Genomic DNA, 15975 nt, shown 5'->3' with positions numbered 1-15975 from the left:
GCGTGTATGTGTGTGTATGTGTGTGTACCTATTTGACTTTGTTTTTGTCGCTATTTATAGGTGGATATATTTAATGGCGGTTTATCATTTTTGATAAAATCATTGCCAGCAACTAAAATAAATGTGTTGGTTTTCCTTTAGTAGGTATGTTGTTACAAATTCTCTTTGTAAGTGCGATATTGTGGTAGTCATACATTTATCCAGACTATTTAGATTAAACGTTTTGCAACAGAGCGACATCTTATTTGTATTACATGTCTACAATGAATCTTCCTATTTTTTTTTTTTTTTGTGTTACTTAGTCTGGCGCATTCTCTGTTATCTGTAATCCTCCGAAGAATTGAGCCGGAAGATCATGGTTAGGTCTTTTCTATTTCATGTTTCACTTTGCTATACCTAGTTCAACAAAATCCCACGTAGAATTTATTAAAATACTTCTAACTGCTTAAACTTTAAATCTTTTGACGCAGTTTGTGCTAACTCAATCTTCGTACCTTGTATTCTTTCTGCTTCTTTTATCTTCTCATATAGCTGTCTTTTCGCTAATCTATCTTCATATATGGCAGTCTTTCTGCAAATTCCATCTATATCTCTCGCAGTCAATCCGCTAATTCTATCCTCATATCCGGTAGTCTTTCTCCTAATACCATTTTCATACTTTGTACCTTTTCTGCTTAGTGGAGGCGCAATGGCCCAGTGGTTATGGCAGCGGACTCGCGGTCATAGGATCGCGGTTTCGATTCCCAGACCGGGCCTTGTGAGTGTTTATTGAGCGAAAACACCTAAAATTCCACGAGGCTCCGGCAGCGGATGGTAGCGAACCCTGCTGTACTCTTCCACCACAACTTTCTCTCACTCTTACTTCCTGTTTCTGTTGTGCCTGTAATTCAAAGGGTCAGCCTTGTCACACTGTGTCACGCTGAGTATCCCCGAGAATTACGTTAAGGGGACACGTGTCTGTGGATTGCTCAGCCACTTGCACGTTAATTTCACGAGCAGGCTGTTCCGTTGATCGGATCAACTGGAACCCTCGACGTCGTAAGAGACGGAGTGCCAACAACCTTTTCTGCTTATTCCACCTTCACATCTGGCAGTTTTTCTCCTAATTTCATCTTCAGATCTAACAGTCTTGCTCCCACAATTCCAGATAAGATGACTCTTTAGAAACACCAAGAATAACGTAAGTTATCATGAAATCTTTTCTTGAGTTTATCTTTTATCGTATTGTTGACAACTGTATAAAACTTTTCCCGTCAAACATCCGATATGTTGTCTATCTTTTCTCTTTATCCCTTACATGTTTCAGTCATTAGACTGCAACGTGGCTGGAACATCGTCTTGAAGTGTTTCGTGGAACAAGTTGATCTCCCTACCAAACTAATTTTAAAGTCTGATACTTATTTTGAAATTTCCGTGACCGCTAGATCCACACGTTTCTTTTTTATTCTCTCTCTCTTTATTTCCTTTTGTTCCTCCCTGTTGAAGAGCGTAGACTCGAAACGTAAACGACTTACTCACCGTCCCCAGTGTGAAACTAATACACCTACTTGTTGCATATGCACCTTTCTCCGTCTTTTGTTTTTCAGTAAATTTCTATATAAAATATATTTTCTCTATCTATCTATCTATCTATCTATCTATCTATCTATCTATCTCTCTCTCTCTCTCTCTCTCTCTCTATATATATATATATATATATATATATATATATATATATATAAAGCTAGATAGATAGATACATTTCTTTTATGTGTGGCTAATAAAAGAAATGTATCTATCTATCTATCTATCTATCTATCTATCTCTCTCTCTCCCTCTCTCTCTCTCTCTCTCTCTCTCTCTATATATATATATATATATATATGCATAATCTTGCTGTATTACTACAATTATATATTATCAGGAACTGCATAAAAAATTTTAAATATTTTGTGTATAGTAGAGATATAACCAATTTATTACAAATAAATCTTAACAAGGTCTGATCTGAACTGGTACTAATTACGAAAATCTAGTAACAGTCTCTCAACCTTGGGTTATCATATGTGATGGCCTAAAGACACGCGTACATATTAGATATACCCCAATTTCAGTAGGTGAATATTCAGGAAAAAAGCAGCGTTACGGTTAGGGTTGTGGTTAATGTTAAAGTTAGTGCATTAAAGCATGTAATATAGGCCCAACTTTGCATATGCAAACTCGGAGTCATTTTCTGAGACATTTTTAAATAGAAAAAGTGTGTCTTATATGCTATCAAATACACTAATAGCTAAATTTTACAAATGTCAGACGTCACAAGACTGTAGTACCGAATGGATCCAGCTTCGTGCTGTTATGTGTATAAGTATTTCTGTAACATAGCAAAACGAATGCTTATTGAATAAAGAATGTGTGTTCTTACTACAAGTCGACCATCCATCTCATGGTACATTCTCATGTAGACATCTAGTATTTCGTAAAGACAGTCCGTGATGGACTCCACTCGTGCCATTTCTAGATTGCTTTTCCCATGAAGACCTGAACATGAATAATAATAATAATAATAAGAAGAAGAAGAAGAAGAAGAAGAAGAAGAAGAAGAAGAAGAAGAAGAAGAAGAAGAAGAAGAAGAAGAACAAGAAGAAGAAGAACAAGAAGAACAAGAAGAACAAGAAGAACAAGAAGAACAAGAAGAAGAACAAGAAGAACAAGAAGAACAAGAAGAAGAAGAGCAACAACAGCATCAGTAACAAGAACAGCAACAATAAATATTTCTTTCGTAGTTACAGGTTATACAAAAATGAAAAGAGGGGTGCAAGTGCGTGGGGTGGGGAAGGAATACTTATTACGTGGTTAAAAAGTTAGCTGAAAGGAAAGTTAGATAGAGAGAGATAGACAGGAGAGGCACTTATACTGAGAGAGAGAGAGATAGAGAGAGAGAGAGATGGAGAGAGAGAGAGTCAGATAGCCTTGGTGGTGGTGGTGGTGGTGGTGTGTTGATAGAATCATTTTTTCCTTGATCTCATTTTTATTGTGACCATCGCTTAAAGGATGCGCATAAGTGCAATTATTTATCGTTTACTCCCTCAAAAAAATGATATTTGTTTATAAGGGTTACCTAAAGCCTAGACTCTGGATTCACAAAAAACACGGTTTCAAGCTGCACGAGAAAGGATGCGCAGATATAGAGCATGGATCAGAGAGGAACAGTGAGAAAATATAATAAGAGGTAGGAAAAGATAACGCCGATAGAGAGGTCAGAAAATGAATGTAGACGAACGTCAAGAATATTCAAAGGAAGATAAACAATGAATGATATAAAAATGCAAATTATCCATTCTTTCTCAAATAGGTCCTCTTAAAGTTATCAATTCCGTGGAATTCCCACGGGTCCCACAAGGAAATATTAATGAGGCATAACTACAGGGTTTTACCCATCAGACTTTGGGAGATCATAACTTTCAGAAAAATGAATATTTTTTAATGAAATTTTCTATGCATATAGTATTTACTATGTAAAATCCGAATATACAACAATTTCCGGTGAAAGTGTTTTGGAATGGGGGTGGGGGACAATTTTCGGAAATTCCAACAGAGTCCACTTAAATTCTTCTTAACTTCCAGGAAAATTTATATTTTTTCGTGAAAGTTTCTACAAATATACCTTGACGTATGTACATTTCGCGCATGTAGGTATTTTGAAGGAAACAACTGCAGGTTATTTTTGAGAAGCGTTCCCCACTCGGTGGTGTTTCGGAGCAAGTCGTCCATATTTGTTTCATTTTTCTCTATTATGTGCGTATGTGCATCCGTAGATTTCTAGACAGTAAAGAGAAGCCGTCATAAGAAAACTCTCGTTAAAAATAACATGCACACGATTTTTTTTTCTCAATAGAAGTAAATTCCAAAGTAAACGTTTCTAGTAGAGAAGTAGAAGAGAACAGGAGCAACAATAGGAATATACACGCACGGTTAAATATAGAAACTATCACAGTGTCGCTTCCCGAAGAATTTTAAAATGTTAGCTTTCCGAAACTTTTTTTTCAATCTTGCAAAAACACGAAGATTAAGAATAAACAGAAAAAGTACACAAATATATTTTACACACCTGTCGTATACGTCGGTTTTGTTTTTTTCACTTTAAAGGTGTGTAAAATATATTTGTGTACTTTTTCTGTTTATTCTTAATCTTCGTGTTTTTGCAAGATTGAAAAAAATGTTTCGGAAAGCTAACATTTTAAAATTCTTCGGGAAGCGACACTGTGATAGTTTCTATATTTAACCGTGCGTGTATATTCCTATTGTTGCTCCTGTTCTCTTCTACTTCTCTACTAGAAACGTTTATTTTGGAATTTACTTCTATTGAGAAAAAAAAATCGTGTGCATGTTATTTTTAACGAGAGTTTTCATATGACGGCTTCTCTTTACTGTCTAGAAATTTACGGATGCACATACGCACATAATAGAGAAAAATGAAACAAATATGGACGACTTGCTCCGAAACACCACCGAGTGGGGAACGCTTCTCAAAAATAACCTGCAGTTGATTCCTTCAAAATTCCTACATGCTCGAAATGTACATACACCAAGGTATATTTGTAGAAACTTTCACGAAAAAATATAAATTTTCCTGGAAGTTAAGAAGAATTTAAGTGGACTCTGTTGGAATTTCCGAAAATTGTCCCCCACCCCCATTCCAAAACACTTTCACCGGAAATTGTTGTATATTCGGATTCTACATAGTAAATACTATATGCATAGAAAATTTCATTAACAAATATTCATTTTTCTGAAAGTTATGACCTCCCAAAGTCTGGGGGGTAAAACCCTGTAGTTATGCCATTAATGAATCATTCAAGGTCTATGATAATCATATAAACTTATATATATATATATATTGAGTCACTATATTTTACTCACCGTATTCCCTGGCTATATAGCGAGATATGGTCATACTTTGTGGAATCTGGCATTTCTGCATCTCCAGGACTGGCATCATGGAACACGTCATGTCTAGAAATATATTTATATGCGTTAGTAAATAACTTTCATACATGATTCCGAAGAATCCATCTTCGACTAGAACACCGCACGAACCAATACTTGAATATATTATTGCATGTTAATATAGTAATGATACGGTAATGTTCATGAGATGAATTTTCGATGAAACAATTGTAAATGAACGAAATAAAAGGACTTGCTCACTCCATTCTCCTGATATATATATATTTGTATATGTCTGTGTGTTTGCAATCATTTGGAATTTCACCAAGAAATACTAGCACCTATAGCCACCCCATATTTCTACATCTCTTAAAACTGAACCACTCATTTCGCAGGACAGTACACCAATATATTTTAGGCCCATTTCCTGGTAAAAATTATCTAAAAATTACTGATTCGTAACACCCTATCAAGGGAACCTGTGAGGACTACGGTGTCCTCTTATCTTGCTAGAAATACCAAGCAAATCCTTTCCTTATTTGAGGCACAATATTTCGAAGAGAGGCAATTAAATACCAATAATCTTAGATAAAATTTACTAATTCGTAAAACCCTATCAAGGGAACCTGTGAGGACTACGGTGTCTCCTTATCCTGCTAGAAATATCAAGCAAATCCTTTCCTTATTTGAGGCACAATATTTCGAATAGAGGCAATTATACACCAATAATCTTAGATAAAGAAAGAAAACAATATATAATAAAATCCAAGTTCCCCGAAAAAAAAGGGATAGCCACAGCTTCAATAACGTTCATCATAACGATTACAAGGGAATAAATACCAAAGATTACAAATCAAATTATTTTTATTGTGCTCAGATCTGATTTCGCCAGCATGAGGTCTACCTGGCCATTTACATTTTAGCGGGCAGTTTAAAACTAATCCTAAGCCCTAACGATAACTCTTAACCCTAAGCGCCAACCCTAAACTGTAAAACTAATCCTCATTCAGATCAGGTTATTTCACAGCATAAACTTTGGGTACTGGGATAGACTATCGAACAAATCCACCCCAGAAACTTTCTAAGTCTAATACTTACACTATCAGTATCTTTTGCCGAACCGGTAAGTTATGTGGACGTAAATATACCAACATCAGTTGTCAAGCGATGGTTGGGGGGGGGGGGCAAACAGGGAGACAAACACAGACACCTGATGAGAACCCAATAAGGTTCGAAAATCTATTAAGGTTGTTCATCATTTTTTTTTATCTGCGGAGAAATGGCTAAAATTTGCCATGTTTATAATTATACCATATTTTACATGTATATTATATCATACTTTCATACTGTGTGGACTAAGATACCCGTTGACAAGCCGCTGGTATTTGTAGAGTATTAAACATTTTCGGTATGCAAATTAAAAACTCTTTCATTGAGTAACTGGTGCATTTGTTGAGTATATAAAGAGTTTGGATGCTTGTTTCTCTGGAGACTGTTGGAACGATCTAGACCCCTGTGATCAGAACCCAATAAGGTTCAAAAATCTGTCTTCCAGTCTGCGAAGAAATGGCTAAAATTTGCCCTGTTTATAATTATACTATATGTTACATATAGTTACATATATATATATATATAAATATATAAATATATATATATATATATATATATATATATATATATATATATATATATATATATATATATATATATATATATATACGACATGCTTCTTTCAGTTTCCGTCTACCAAATCCACTTACGAAGGCTTCGGTTGCCCTGAGGCTATAGTAGAAGATACTTGTCCAAGGTGTCACGCAGTGAGATTGAACTCGGAACCATGTAGTTGAGTTGCAAACTTCTTACCACGTAGTCATTTTTGAGCCATATCGATAATGGAGACAAAATTTCCAATTCTGAATGTTATTATAAATTATTAAAACAGCCAAAACATTAATTGAATATTTCTAATTAGTTCGCAAAACAAAATTTGGAAAGAAAATTTCAAGGTTGAAAGCGGGTTCTGTAAATCATATTGAAACATCTAAAATAAATAAATAATGTGACACCTTGGGCAAGTGTCTTCTACTGTAGACTAGGAGCAGCCCCAAAGCCTTGTGAGTGGTTTCAGTAGACGGAAACTGAGAGGACCTCGTCATATATATATATATATATATATATGGGAGAATATACAAATAATAACAACAGACGAGGACAGGTGGTGTAAATAACAAAAGTATATATATATATATATATATATATATATATATATATATATATATATATATATGTATGTATATATATATATATACACACAGATATTTATATACATATATATGTATATATGTATACATATATGCATGTGTGTGTGTGTTACTTTGTGCCTGGTCTGTTTGTCCCCCATCACCGTTTGAGAATCGGCGTTGGTGTGTTTACATACCCATAACCTAGCTAGCTGCTCGGCAAAAAGAGACCGATATAATAAGTAACAGTCAAATGATTGATACAAGTAAAAGAATAAAAGAAATATATATATATATAAATATATATATATATATATATATATATATATATATATATATATATATATATATATATATATATAACCAATATGGCGGTATTCAGAGCGTGTAGTCATCGACATAAAGCTTTAATAAAAGATGTTTACTTACTTTTTCTGAAGTTAATCCACTCTTTGAATTCGATCCTACTATCAGTATAACGAACATCAGCAACCGCAAACAGCATACGACAGATCTCTGCACGGCCTCGACCGTTGAAATAATAAAGGGTATAGTCAGACATATTAGGGAACGGGTATCCGTGTAGATGATATCGAAATGAAACGTGTATCCCCAACGAGAAACCGAGGCTTTCCTCATTAAAAATGGCTTCTATTAACGTCACGTACTATTTTTATTTGTTTTGTTTTGTTTAGTGTTTTTGTCCTTTGTTTTTTTTGTATTTTCACTGTTTGCATGTGTTGAGAAGAACTATGTCGATACATATGTGTATATGTATATATATATGTGTAAAAGTACAGAAATATGTATCGGTGCGAGTGTAGTTAGGTGAATATATCTATATATGTATTTATGTGTGTGTACTTAGGTGAGTAAATATATACATGCGTGTGCATGTGTGTGTGTGTGTGTCTTGCGTGCATGTGTGTGTGTGTGTGTGTGTGTGTCTTGTGTACATGTGTGTGTGCGTGTATCTGTATTTATAAGTGGGAGGAAGATCTATATCTGTACTTACAGGTATATATATATATGCGTATCTCTATGTGGGTGTGTGCGAGCGTGCAAGACTGCCTGCTTCTGCTTACGTATTTATGTGTGTTTCAATCTTTGTGTGTATCTGAGTATAAGATTATACACATGCGCGTAGCTGAATATCTTTGTGTCTGTACGTAATTTCTTTATAGAGCATTGTTTCTTTAAGTATACATCCATATATATATATATATATATATATATATATATATATATATATATATATATATATATATATATATATATATATATATATATATATATATATATATATATATATATATATCGGTATTTAATTCAACGTATCTTTAATTTAAGTGTATCTTCAATGTTTCTTTTATCTATGTGTACGTCTGCAATCGCGCGTTTGTTTATATCTTATATTGTCAGTTGTATTAGTATCGCTTAGTAAATCGCTGAGTGACTGACACATGTGTATGTATATATGTATGTACGTATGTATGTATGTATGTATGTATTCTTTTATTCTTTTATTTGTTTCAGTTATTTGAATGTGGTCATGCTGGAGCACCGCTTTTAGTCGAACAAACCGACCCCAGAACTTATTCTTTGTAAGCCTAGTACTTATTCTATTGGTGTATACACACACACACACACACACACACACACACACATATATATATATATATATATATATATATATATATATATATATATATATGTATATATATATATATGTATATATATATATATATATATATATATATATATATATATATATATATATATATATATATATATATATATATATATATACGACGGGCTTCTTTTAGTTTCCGTCTACCGAATCCACTCACAAGGCTTTAGTTGGCCCGAGGTTATAGTAGAAGACACTTGCCCAAGGTGCTACGCAGTGGGACTGAACCCAGAACCATGTGGTTGGTAAGCAAGCTACTTAAAACACAGCCACGCCTGTGCCTGTATGTATGTATGTATGTATGTATGTATGTATGCATGCATGTGTGTATGTGTCTGAGTGCGTGCGCGCCTGAGGTTATTTCTATGTATATGCGTATTTGTGTGAATATGTCTGTTTCTGAGAGTGTGTATACACGCGTATGTATTCAATTGTATGAATTTGTGAGTGTGTTACCTGTGCTGTGTGTACGTGTGCGTTCTTGCGTCTTATTCTGATGCTATTTGTTTAAACAATCTCCTCTTTACTTTCTTTTTACATCATACATATATGTCTACATGTGCACGTATAAGACTATGTGAACCTTGACCCCTGTAATAGTGAATATGACTAAGTTGGTATGTATCAAATACGCACGTATACGCACTTAGTATGTTTATATATATATTTATTTATATTTGTATGTGTCTAGCGCTGTGTGAATTTCTGTATGGATAGTAACTAATTTAGTGACTCTGACAGTCTCTGTTAAGATACCCCTGAGCATGTTTCTACGTGTGTATCTTTTTATGCGAGCAGTCGTTCTGTAATGTTATAGCATTGAATCTCAGTGTGTCTGTGATTAAGTGTGTATGCGTGTTTTTTTTTTTTTTGCTTATTTCCTTGTTTTAAAATGCGAAAGTAAACATGAGCTGTTTTGTAGCAGTGTCTCTTCCATTTTTCAGTCAGTATGTGTTTGTATATGTGTGTCTATGCGTGTATGAGAATGTGTGTATCTGTGTGTGCGAGTCTATGTGTGTATGTGTATCTATGTGTATCACATGTGTGTCCTCTCTAAGTGTGTGTGTGCGCGTGTATCTATGTGTATGCATGTGTGTGCTCTCTAAGTATTTGTGTGGTCGCATCAACGTGTGTATGTACACGTAATTATATGTCAGTCACAATGTGTCTACGTCAGTTACAATGGGATGAAGCTCTGTTGGAATCTGTTTATAACATATGTGTACGTACGTATATGCGTGTGTAGAAGACTGTTAAGATTAACAACCATTGTTAATCTATTACCGCCATCAATACAATTATTCAATTACAGCAGTCCTATAAAACCACTGTTACAAGGTACATTCGCCTCTAACTTTGTTAGGAAATAATAGACCAACAGACATAAACAAACGAAGAAAGGAAAAACGAAACAGAGGCGGGCGGGGACTGGGTATCTCAATGAAAACTCAACTTGTCATATCTTCGCAACTGTGATTGGTTTTTAAAGAACCATTCAAAATCAAACCCAGTAAATCCATTGGATCGGATATTTATGTTTTTATGACAACTAAGCGTAGTTTTGTTTTCGTAATATTGGTACCAATAAAAACGCCAGGCATAACGGAAATAGAAAAGGAAAAAAATAAACACATCTATTTCCAACACTACTGCCACTAATTCCATCACTAGCAATCTGACCAATCTCATTTATAGACAACAACAAGGTAAAGAGTGCTGAACTGAACGGCCCTAAGACAATTTGAAAGGGTATTCAGAGAGACGATCGTAGGATTGCTTTATTAGATTTGTGGATATGATAACATAAGGTTTCAAAAGTTTGAATAGCTATTTTTGTTTTTACATACATCAGAAATTTTGTGTTTAGACAGGTCCCTGGTTACTAAAAAAGAACTTGTTGGACTGGTGGTAGCTGGTGATTGCTTAAAAACCGCGGGGCTCTTTATCCGCATCGAATAGATGGAAGATAGTAAAGGAAAAGCTATAGAAGCAGTGGTGAACATTACCTTAAATGCAATATGAAGCGCAATCTTCAGCTGCATGAAAAATGCAGAAAAAAGACATATTACAAATGTGGCAACATATTAAAACCAAGTGGGAGAGAGCATACATAAAATCCAAATGTGAGGAAGAATATATAAGTCCATCTTGACATAGCAGGGTCTATCAGGCTAGTAATTGATTGTCGACAAAAGTTTTAACTGTCTCAGAATTCTATTGTTTCTTATCTAGTGGATATAAACTTATCTAGTTTATAGCCTTGTTTATAGCCTTGTCCATGCATACTGCTTACACCTTCCCTCTCTTTAGAAGTAATTGTCCCTTTGCTATCACCACTAGATAAGAAACAATAGAATTCTGAGACAGTTAAAACTTTTCTCTAGAATCAATTACTAGCCTGATAGACCCTGCTATGTCAAGATGAACTTATATATTCTTCCTCACATTTGGATTTTATGTATGCTCTCTCCCACTTGGTTTTAATATGGTGCCACATTTGTAATATGTCTTTTTTCTGCATTTTTCATGCAGCTGAAGATTGCTCTTCATATTGCATTTAAGGTAATGCTCACATTACTTAAATAAATTGAAGTAGCATGAAACGTGCGTACTGCAATCACTTTTGAAATCCGTGTTGCTTATTGTTTTATATATATATATATATATATATATATATATATATATATTAGGTTATGGATTTTCATGGATCTCCAGATGCATTCTTAGTAATTCGATCTATTTTTGCTGTTAAACCATACCTGATAACCGATAACTACAAGGTTAATACCTAAATAAAATTGATGTGCGCGCGCGTGTGTGCGTGTGTGAGAAAGGGAGAGAGAGGAGAGAGAGAGTGGGGATGAGAGACTAACGAAATTGGTGCGTGAAGCTAAGGTGCCTTGTAGTATTTAATTTCCTTTCAGTTATGTCCATTTAAGATAATTCCAAATTGCATTTCTTTTCATGACAGATTTAAGTACGAGATGAAGTACGTGGAACGATATTATCATCTGTAAACACTTGTAGGCTACCGACACACATGCTGATGTGTACAGGTGTAGTCCATGAAATAATGTTCTCTTCTCCGCTCTAAGATGATGTACGACAGCTTAATTTACTACAACAATGCGAACATGGAATTAATTAGTGCAATTAGACAGGTCATTAGTTATTCTGAGACATGCAATCAATGTTAATTTGGTCAATAAACTAGCATTACTGGTCAGTGCTGATGTACATTCGTTTCTAGGCTTTGTTTCACGCCAGATTTGCTGATTCATTATTTAATTAGCACCATTAATTGAGGAAACGAGAAAGCAATGGATATGAGCTAATTAGGCTGATGGTTTTAATGATAGTATTGATAATAACGTGAATGGTGGCAGCAGCGTCGATAATGTCCTTGTTACCGTTGTTGTAACTTAATCCCAGCTGAGCCCTTACCGTAAGGACTTGTAATGAAAGGCATCCCAGCCATGGCCACCTTGTCGTTTATCAATATTTACGACTACCTGATTTGATGCGTCCTTTTATTTTATTTTTAAATTGTAAGATTGGATTGGATGGTGATTTAGCTAGCATTTCTACGTATTGTTGTTGGAATTCGCACTAAGTCAGTCCTAAACAAATATATCTGACAGCTTTGTATTAGCTCGAAGAACTAAATCCATTCCGCAAATAAAATAAATACTCCGGATAGACAATACTTCATTATGATTGAGACCTTTGATGGATATATTTTTTACGGTAAGTCACGTGCAATGGCTTAGGCTTAGGATTAAGCTTATCGTATGGTCAGTGTATTGTATAATTCAGATATAGATCTTTGCAATATCAATTAAAGATAGAAAACTTGTTATCACAGCCAATGTGTGGTATCAGATATGATGTCATCATCTCTGCGTTACATGTTCCCAAATGTGTTGTCATGGTGTGGAAATGATAATAGTCAGGTGGTGCCAAATCAGGAAAATAGAGGTTGATCAACCAGTTCAAAGCCACAGTTATGTACAACAACCAGTGAAACCAAGTACTGGTATGCTGCGGCATTGTCTTGATGAAACAAGACCCTTTTTTTTTGTCAGTTTTCCTAGGCGATTGGTCTTGATAGCTTTTCGTAACTGCCTCAGCAAGATGGCAAAGTACTCTCCATTGATGGTGTGGCCCTTTTGAAGGTAGTCAGTAAACATGGGGCCACAGCCTTTCCTGCAAATGAAACGACCTTAGCCTTGTTTGGAGCAGGTAAGGAGGAGTGTTTCTACTCCATAGATTTTCCCTTTACCTCTGGCTGAGAGTGGTAAAGCTAACACTCATCCTGAGTTATGAGACGTTCAAGGAAAACATTTAGATCTTGCTTTAAATAACGTTGGATTTTCCGTGATTTGATCAACCTGGAGTGGGTTTGTCAGAAGACTTAACGTAGATAAGTTGCAGATGTCCCAAAACCTACGGTATTCCTCTTGAGAAAGCATCTCGTCAAGACGCATGTTGTTAAATAGTGCAGAAGTATATCAGCAGCAGATTCAGTGAGAGAAAAAATCTATCTATCTATCTTCTCTCTCTCTCTCTCTCTCTCTATATATATATATATATATATATATATATATATATATATATCTAGCTAGCTATCTATCTATCCGTCTGTCTGTCTGTTCTCTTTGTCTCTCTCTCTTTCACTCTCTCTTTCTCGCTTTCTCGTTCTCTCTCACTCATTGTATATACGTACATCTGTCTCTTATATGTAAGTATACACACACACACACACACACACGCACACACACACACACACACACACACACACACACACACACACACACACACATATATATATATATGTATATATATATATATATATACATATATATATATATATATATAAAGTATGGCGGTTTAGTGCACAGGTGATATAAACGATTAGGTGCGCTAGGTAAGTGTTGTTACGGATTACTGGGACTCCGAGACGGTAGTTATGGAGACATTGCAGATTTCCGAGGCAGCGGATATGTAATTGTTAAACAGGACATCAAGCATTAAGGCACAGAACATCTGAAGTCGTATACAGTATTATAACAAGAAGAAATTCAAAACCTTACAGCTGTTTCTGGGATATGCCGGAGTATGGGATATTCAGTCATCAAAGACAAATAGGGGGGAAATAGGGAACATGAGAATGGTATATATTAATAAGATGACGATATAGAGGAAGGGAATAGGCAGGATTGCACCTAAAGACTTACGCTCATGGATCTACGTTCATGGATCTAAGCTGTCTCCAACTTCATATATATATGAAGAAGTAACAATGAACGTAATTATGTAGCAGGATGCTGGTGGTAATCCACCTCTAGCAAGTGTTCTTCGATGCTGTGTGCAACTACAAGAACGCCTTCATTATTTGCGTGCTGCAATCACGGTTTCTTCGTGGTGTTGGCTGGAATATTTTTCATAGTCAACATCATTAAAAATACTGAATATACACGTAATGCTAAGATGCTATGTAAGGTGTTTTTAATGTCACATGTTAATCTCCTTAATAAATGACTAGCTTAAGTAATTAAAAAATTCAGTAATTTGTCTTTTTCACACGTGTAATGCCTAATATATACATTGTGTATAATTCATGTAGCGTCATGTAATAACTGATTTAAAATATATTCTATTTTATTACATTAACTGTAATCGTTTATAGTATCTTTTATCTTCTACTTCTTTCAGCCATTACACTACGGCCATGCTGGGGCACCGCCTTTAAGAAGTTTTTAGTTAAATGAATCGACCCCAGCACTTATGTTTTTTTAAAGCCTGGTACATATTGTATCGGTCTCTTTTGCTGAACTGTTAAGTTACAGGGACATAAACACACCAAAAGCACTTGTGAAGCAGCAGTGGGAGACAAATACAGACACAAAGACGTGCGCGCACACACACAAATATATTACGTTGGCTCCTTTCAGTTTCCGTCTACCAAATCCATTCACAAGCCTTTTTTCACCCCGAAGCTATAGCAGTAGACCATTGTGACTGAACCTGGAACCATGAGGTACGGAAGTAAACTTCTTATCCTACAGCTACGCGTCTATTTGCCACGCCTGCATTTATATAAATAAATTGTGACTTTTTTTCAACTAACTTTTTCTCAAGTTAATTTTGCGGCTATTTTTCTCTTACTTGTTATCCGATGACACCGGTGAGATAAATTTGATAAAATCACGATAGATGTAGTATCTCTACATTTATCATTAATGCTATATGTTCTTGGACGTTGCTGGTAGCAAATAAAGTTATTGATTCCGATATTACTGATATGTTTGGACTTGGAGACAGATTGTCTTTTTCAGGACACATTCAGGCAACTAAAATTCGTAATTCTTTTTGAATAGAAACTTATCGAGGCGGATTGTTGTTCAATGTAGAGACAGAAATCAACAGTACACGTATTGGCAAGGACCACAAGAGCTGTGATTGATGGGCTGTTCTTATCCCTTCGTGGGCCTTCTGTTGATGCTGTTGTTCTTCCTACGGTTGTTGTTGTGGTTGTTGTTGTTGTTGGTGGTGGTGTTATTGTTGTTGTTGTTATTGTGGTAACTCGTTATACCTACTGTAGCCATGTGAAGCTGCACGTTGATGAAGGATTCTACCAGAAGTGACACCTACTACTTCAATTACCAACACAACATGTATTCACATAAAACAACGTTTGTATTTCAGATGCAATAGGCGGTGTATATTAAAGATTTTATTTCCATATCGAGGAGAAAATACTAGCTGACACTGAGCCAAATATGAGGTCCCTATGCGTTCACTCGATTAGCAAGAAATAGCAACCAAATCTCTCTGATATGACTGCCTACCTACAACATATATATATATTAGAAAAAATAATAATCAGGTACTCAGATGTCTGGATGGTTGTACATTTGCAGATTTTTATCTATATGTCACATGTTTTATGAATTACCGCTTTCACCTACTCTTGTAGGGTCATCAAAATTTGATGACCCTACAAGACTAGGTGAAAGCGTAAATCTATAAAACATGTGACATATAAATAAAAATCTGCAAATGTACAACCATCCAGATATCTGAGCTGAGTGCCTGATTATTATTTTTTCTAATATA

At 35.2% G+C, this 15975-nt stretch overlaps 1 protein-coding gene across 1 annotated transcript in view; it reads right to left on the bottom strand.

Annotated features, from left to right (window-relative positions):
• Positions 1 to 8333, bottom strand: part of LOC106869784 (S-crystallin 4) — a 17894-nt gene extending 9561 nt beyond the window's left edge. The window contains exons 1-3 of the mRNA XM_014915644.3: positions 7596 to 8333; positions 4900 to 4992; positions 2402 to 2517 (exon numbers count right to left, since the gene is read on the bottom strand). Of these exons, the coding sequence (XP_014771130.2) occupies positions 2402 to 2517; positions 4900 to 4992; positions 7596 to 7728 (342 nt within the window). The 5' untranslated portion in view covers positions 7729 to 8333. The remainder of the gene's footprint in view (positions 1 to 2401; positions 2518 to 4899; positions 4993 to 7595) is intronic.
• Between the last annotated feature and the right edge of the window lie 7642 nt (positions 8334 to 15975).

Source organism: Octopus bimaculoides, chromosome 5 (genome assembly GCF_046866305.1).
Source record: "Octopus bimaculoides isolate indiv1 chromosome 5, ASM4686630v1, whole genome shotgun sequence".
Lineage (NCBI taxonomy): Eukaryota > Metazoa > Mollusca > Cephalopoda > Octopoda > Octopodidae > Octopus > Octopus bimaculoides.
This window is presented reverse-complemented; position numbering and strand designations above follow the sequence as displayed.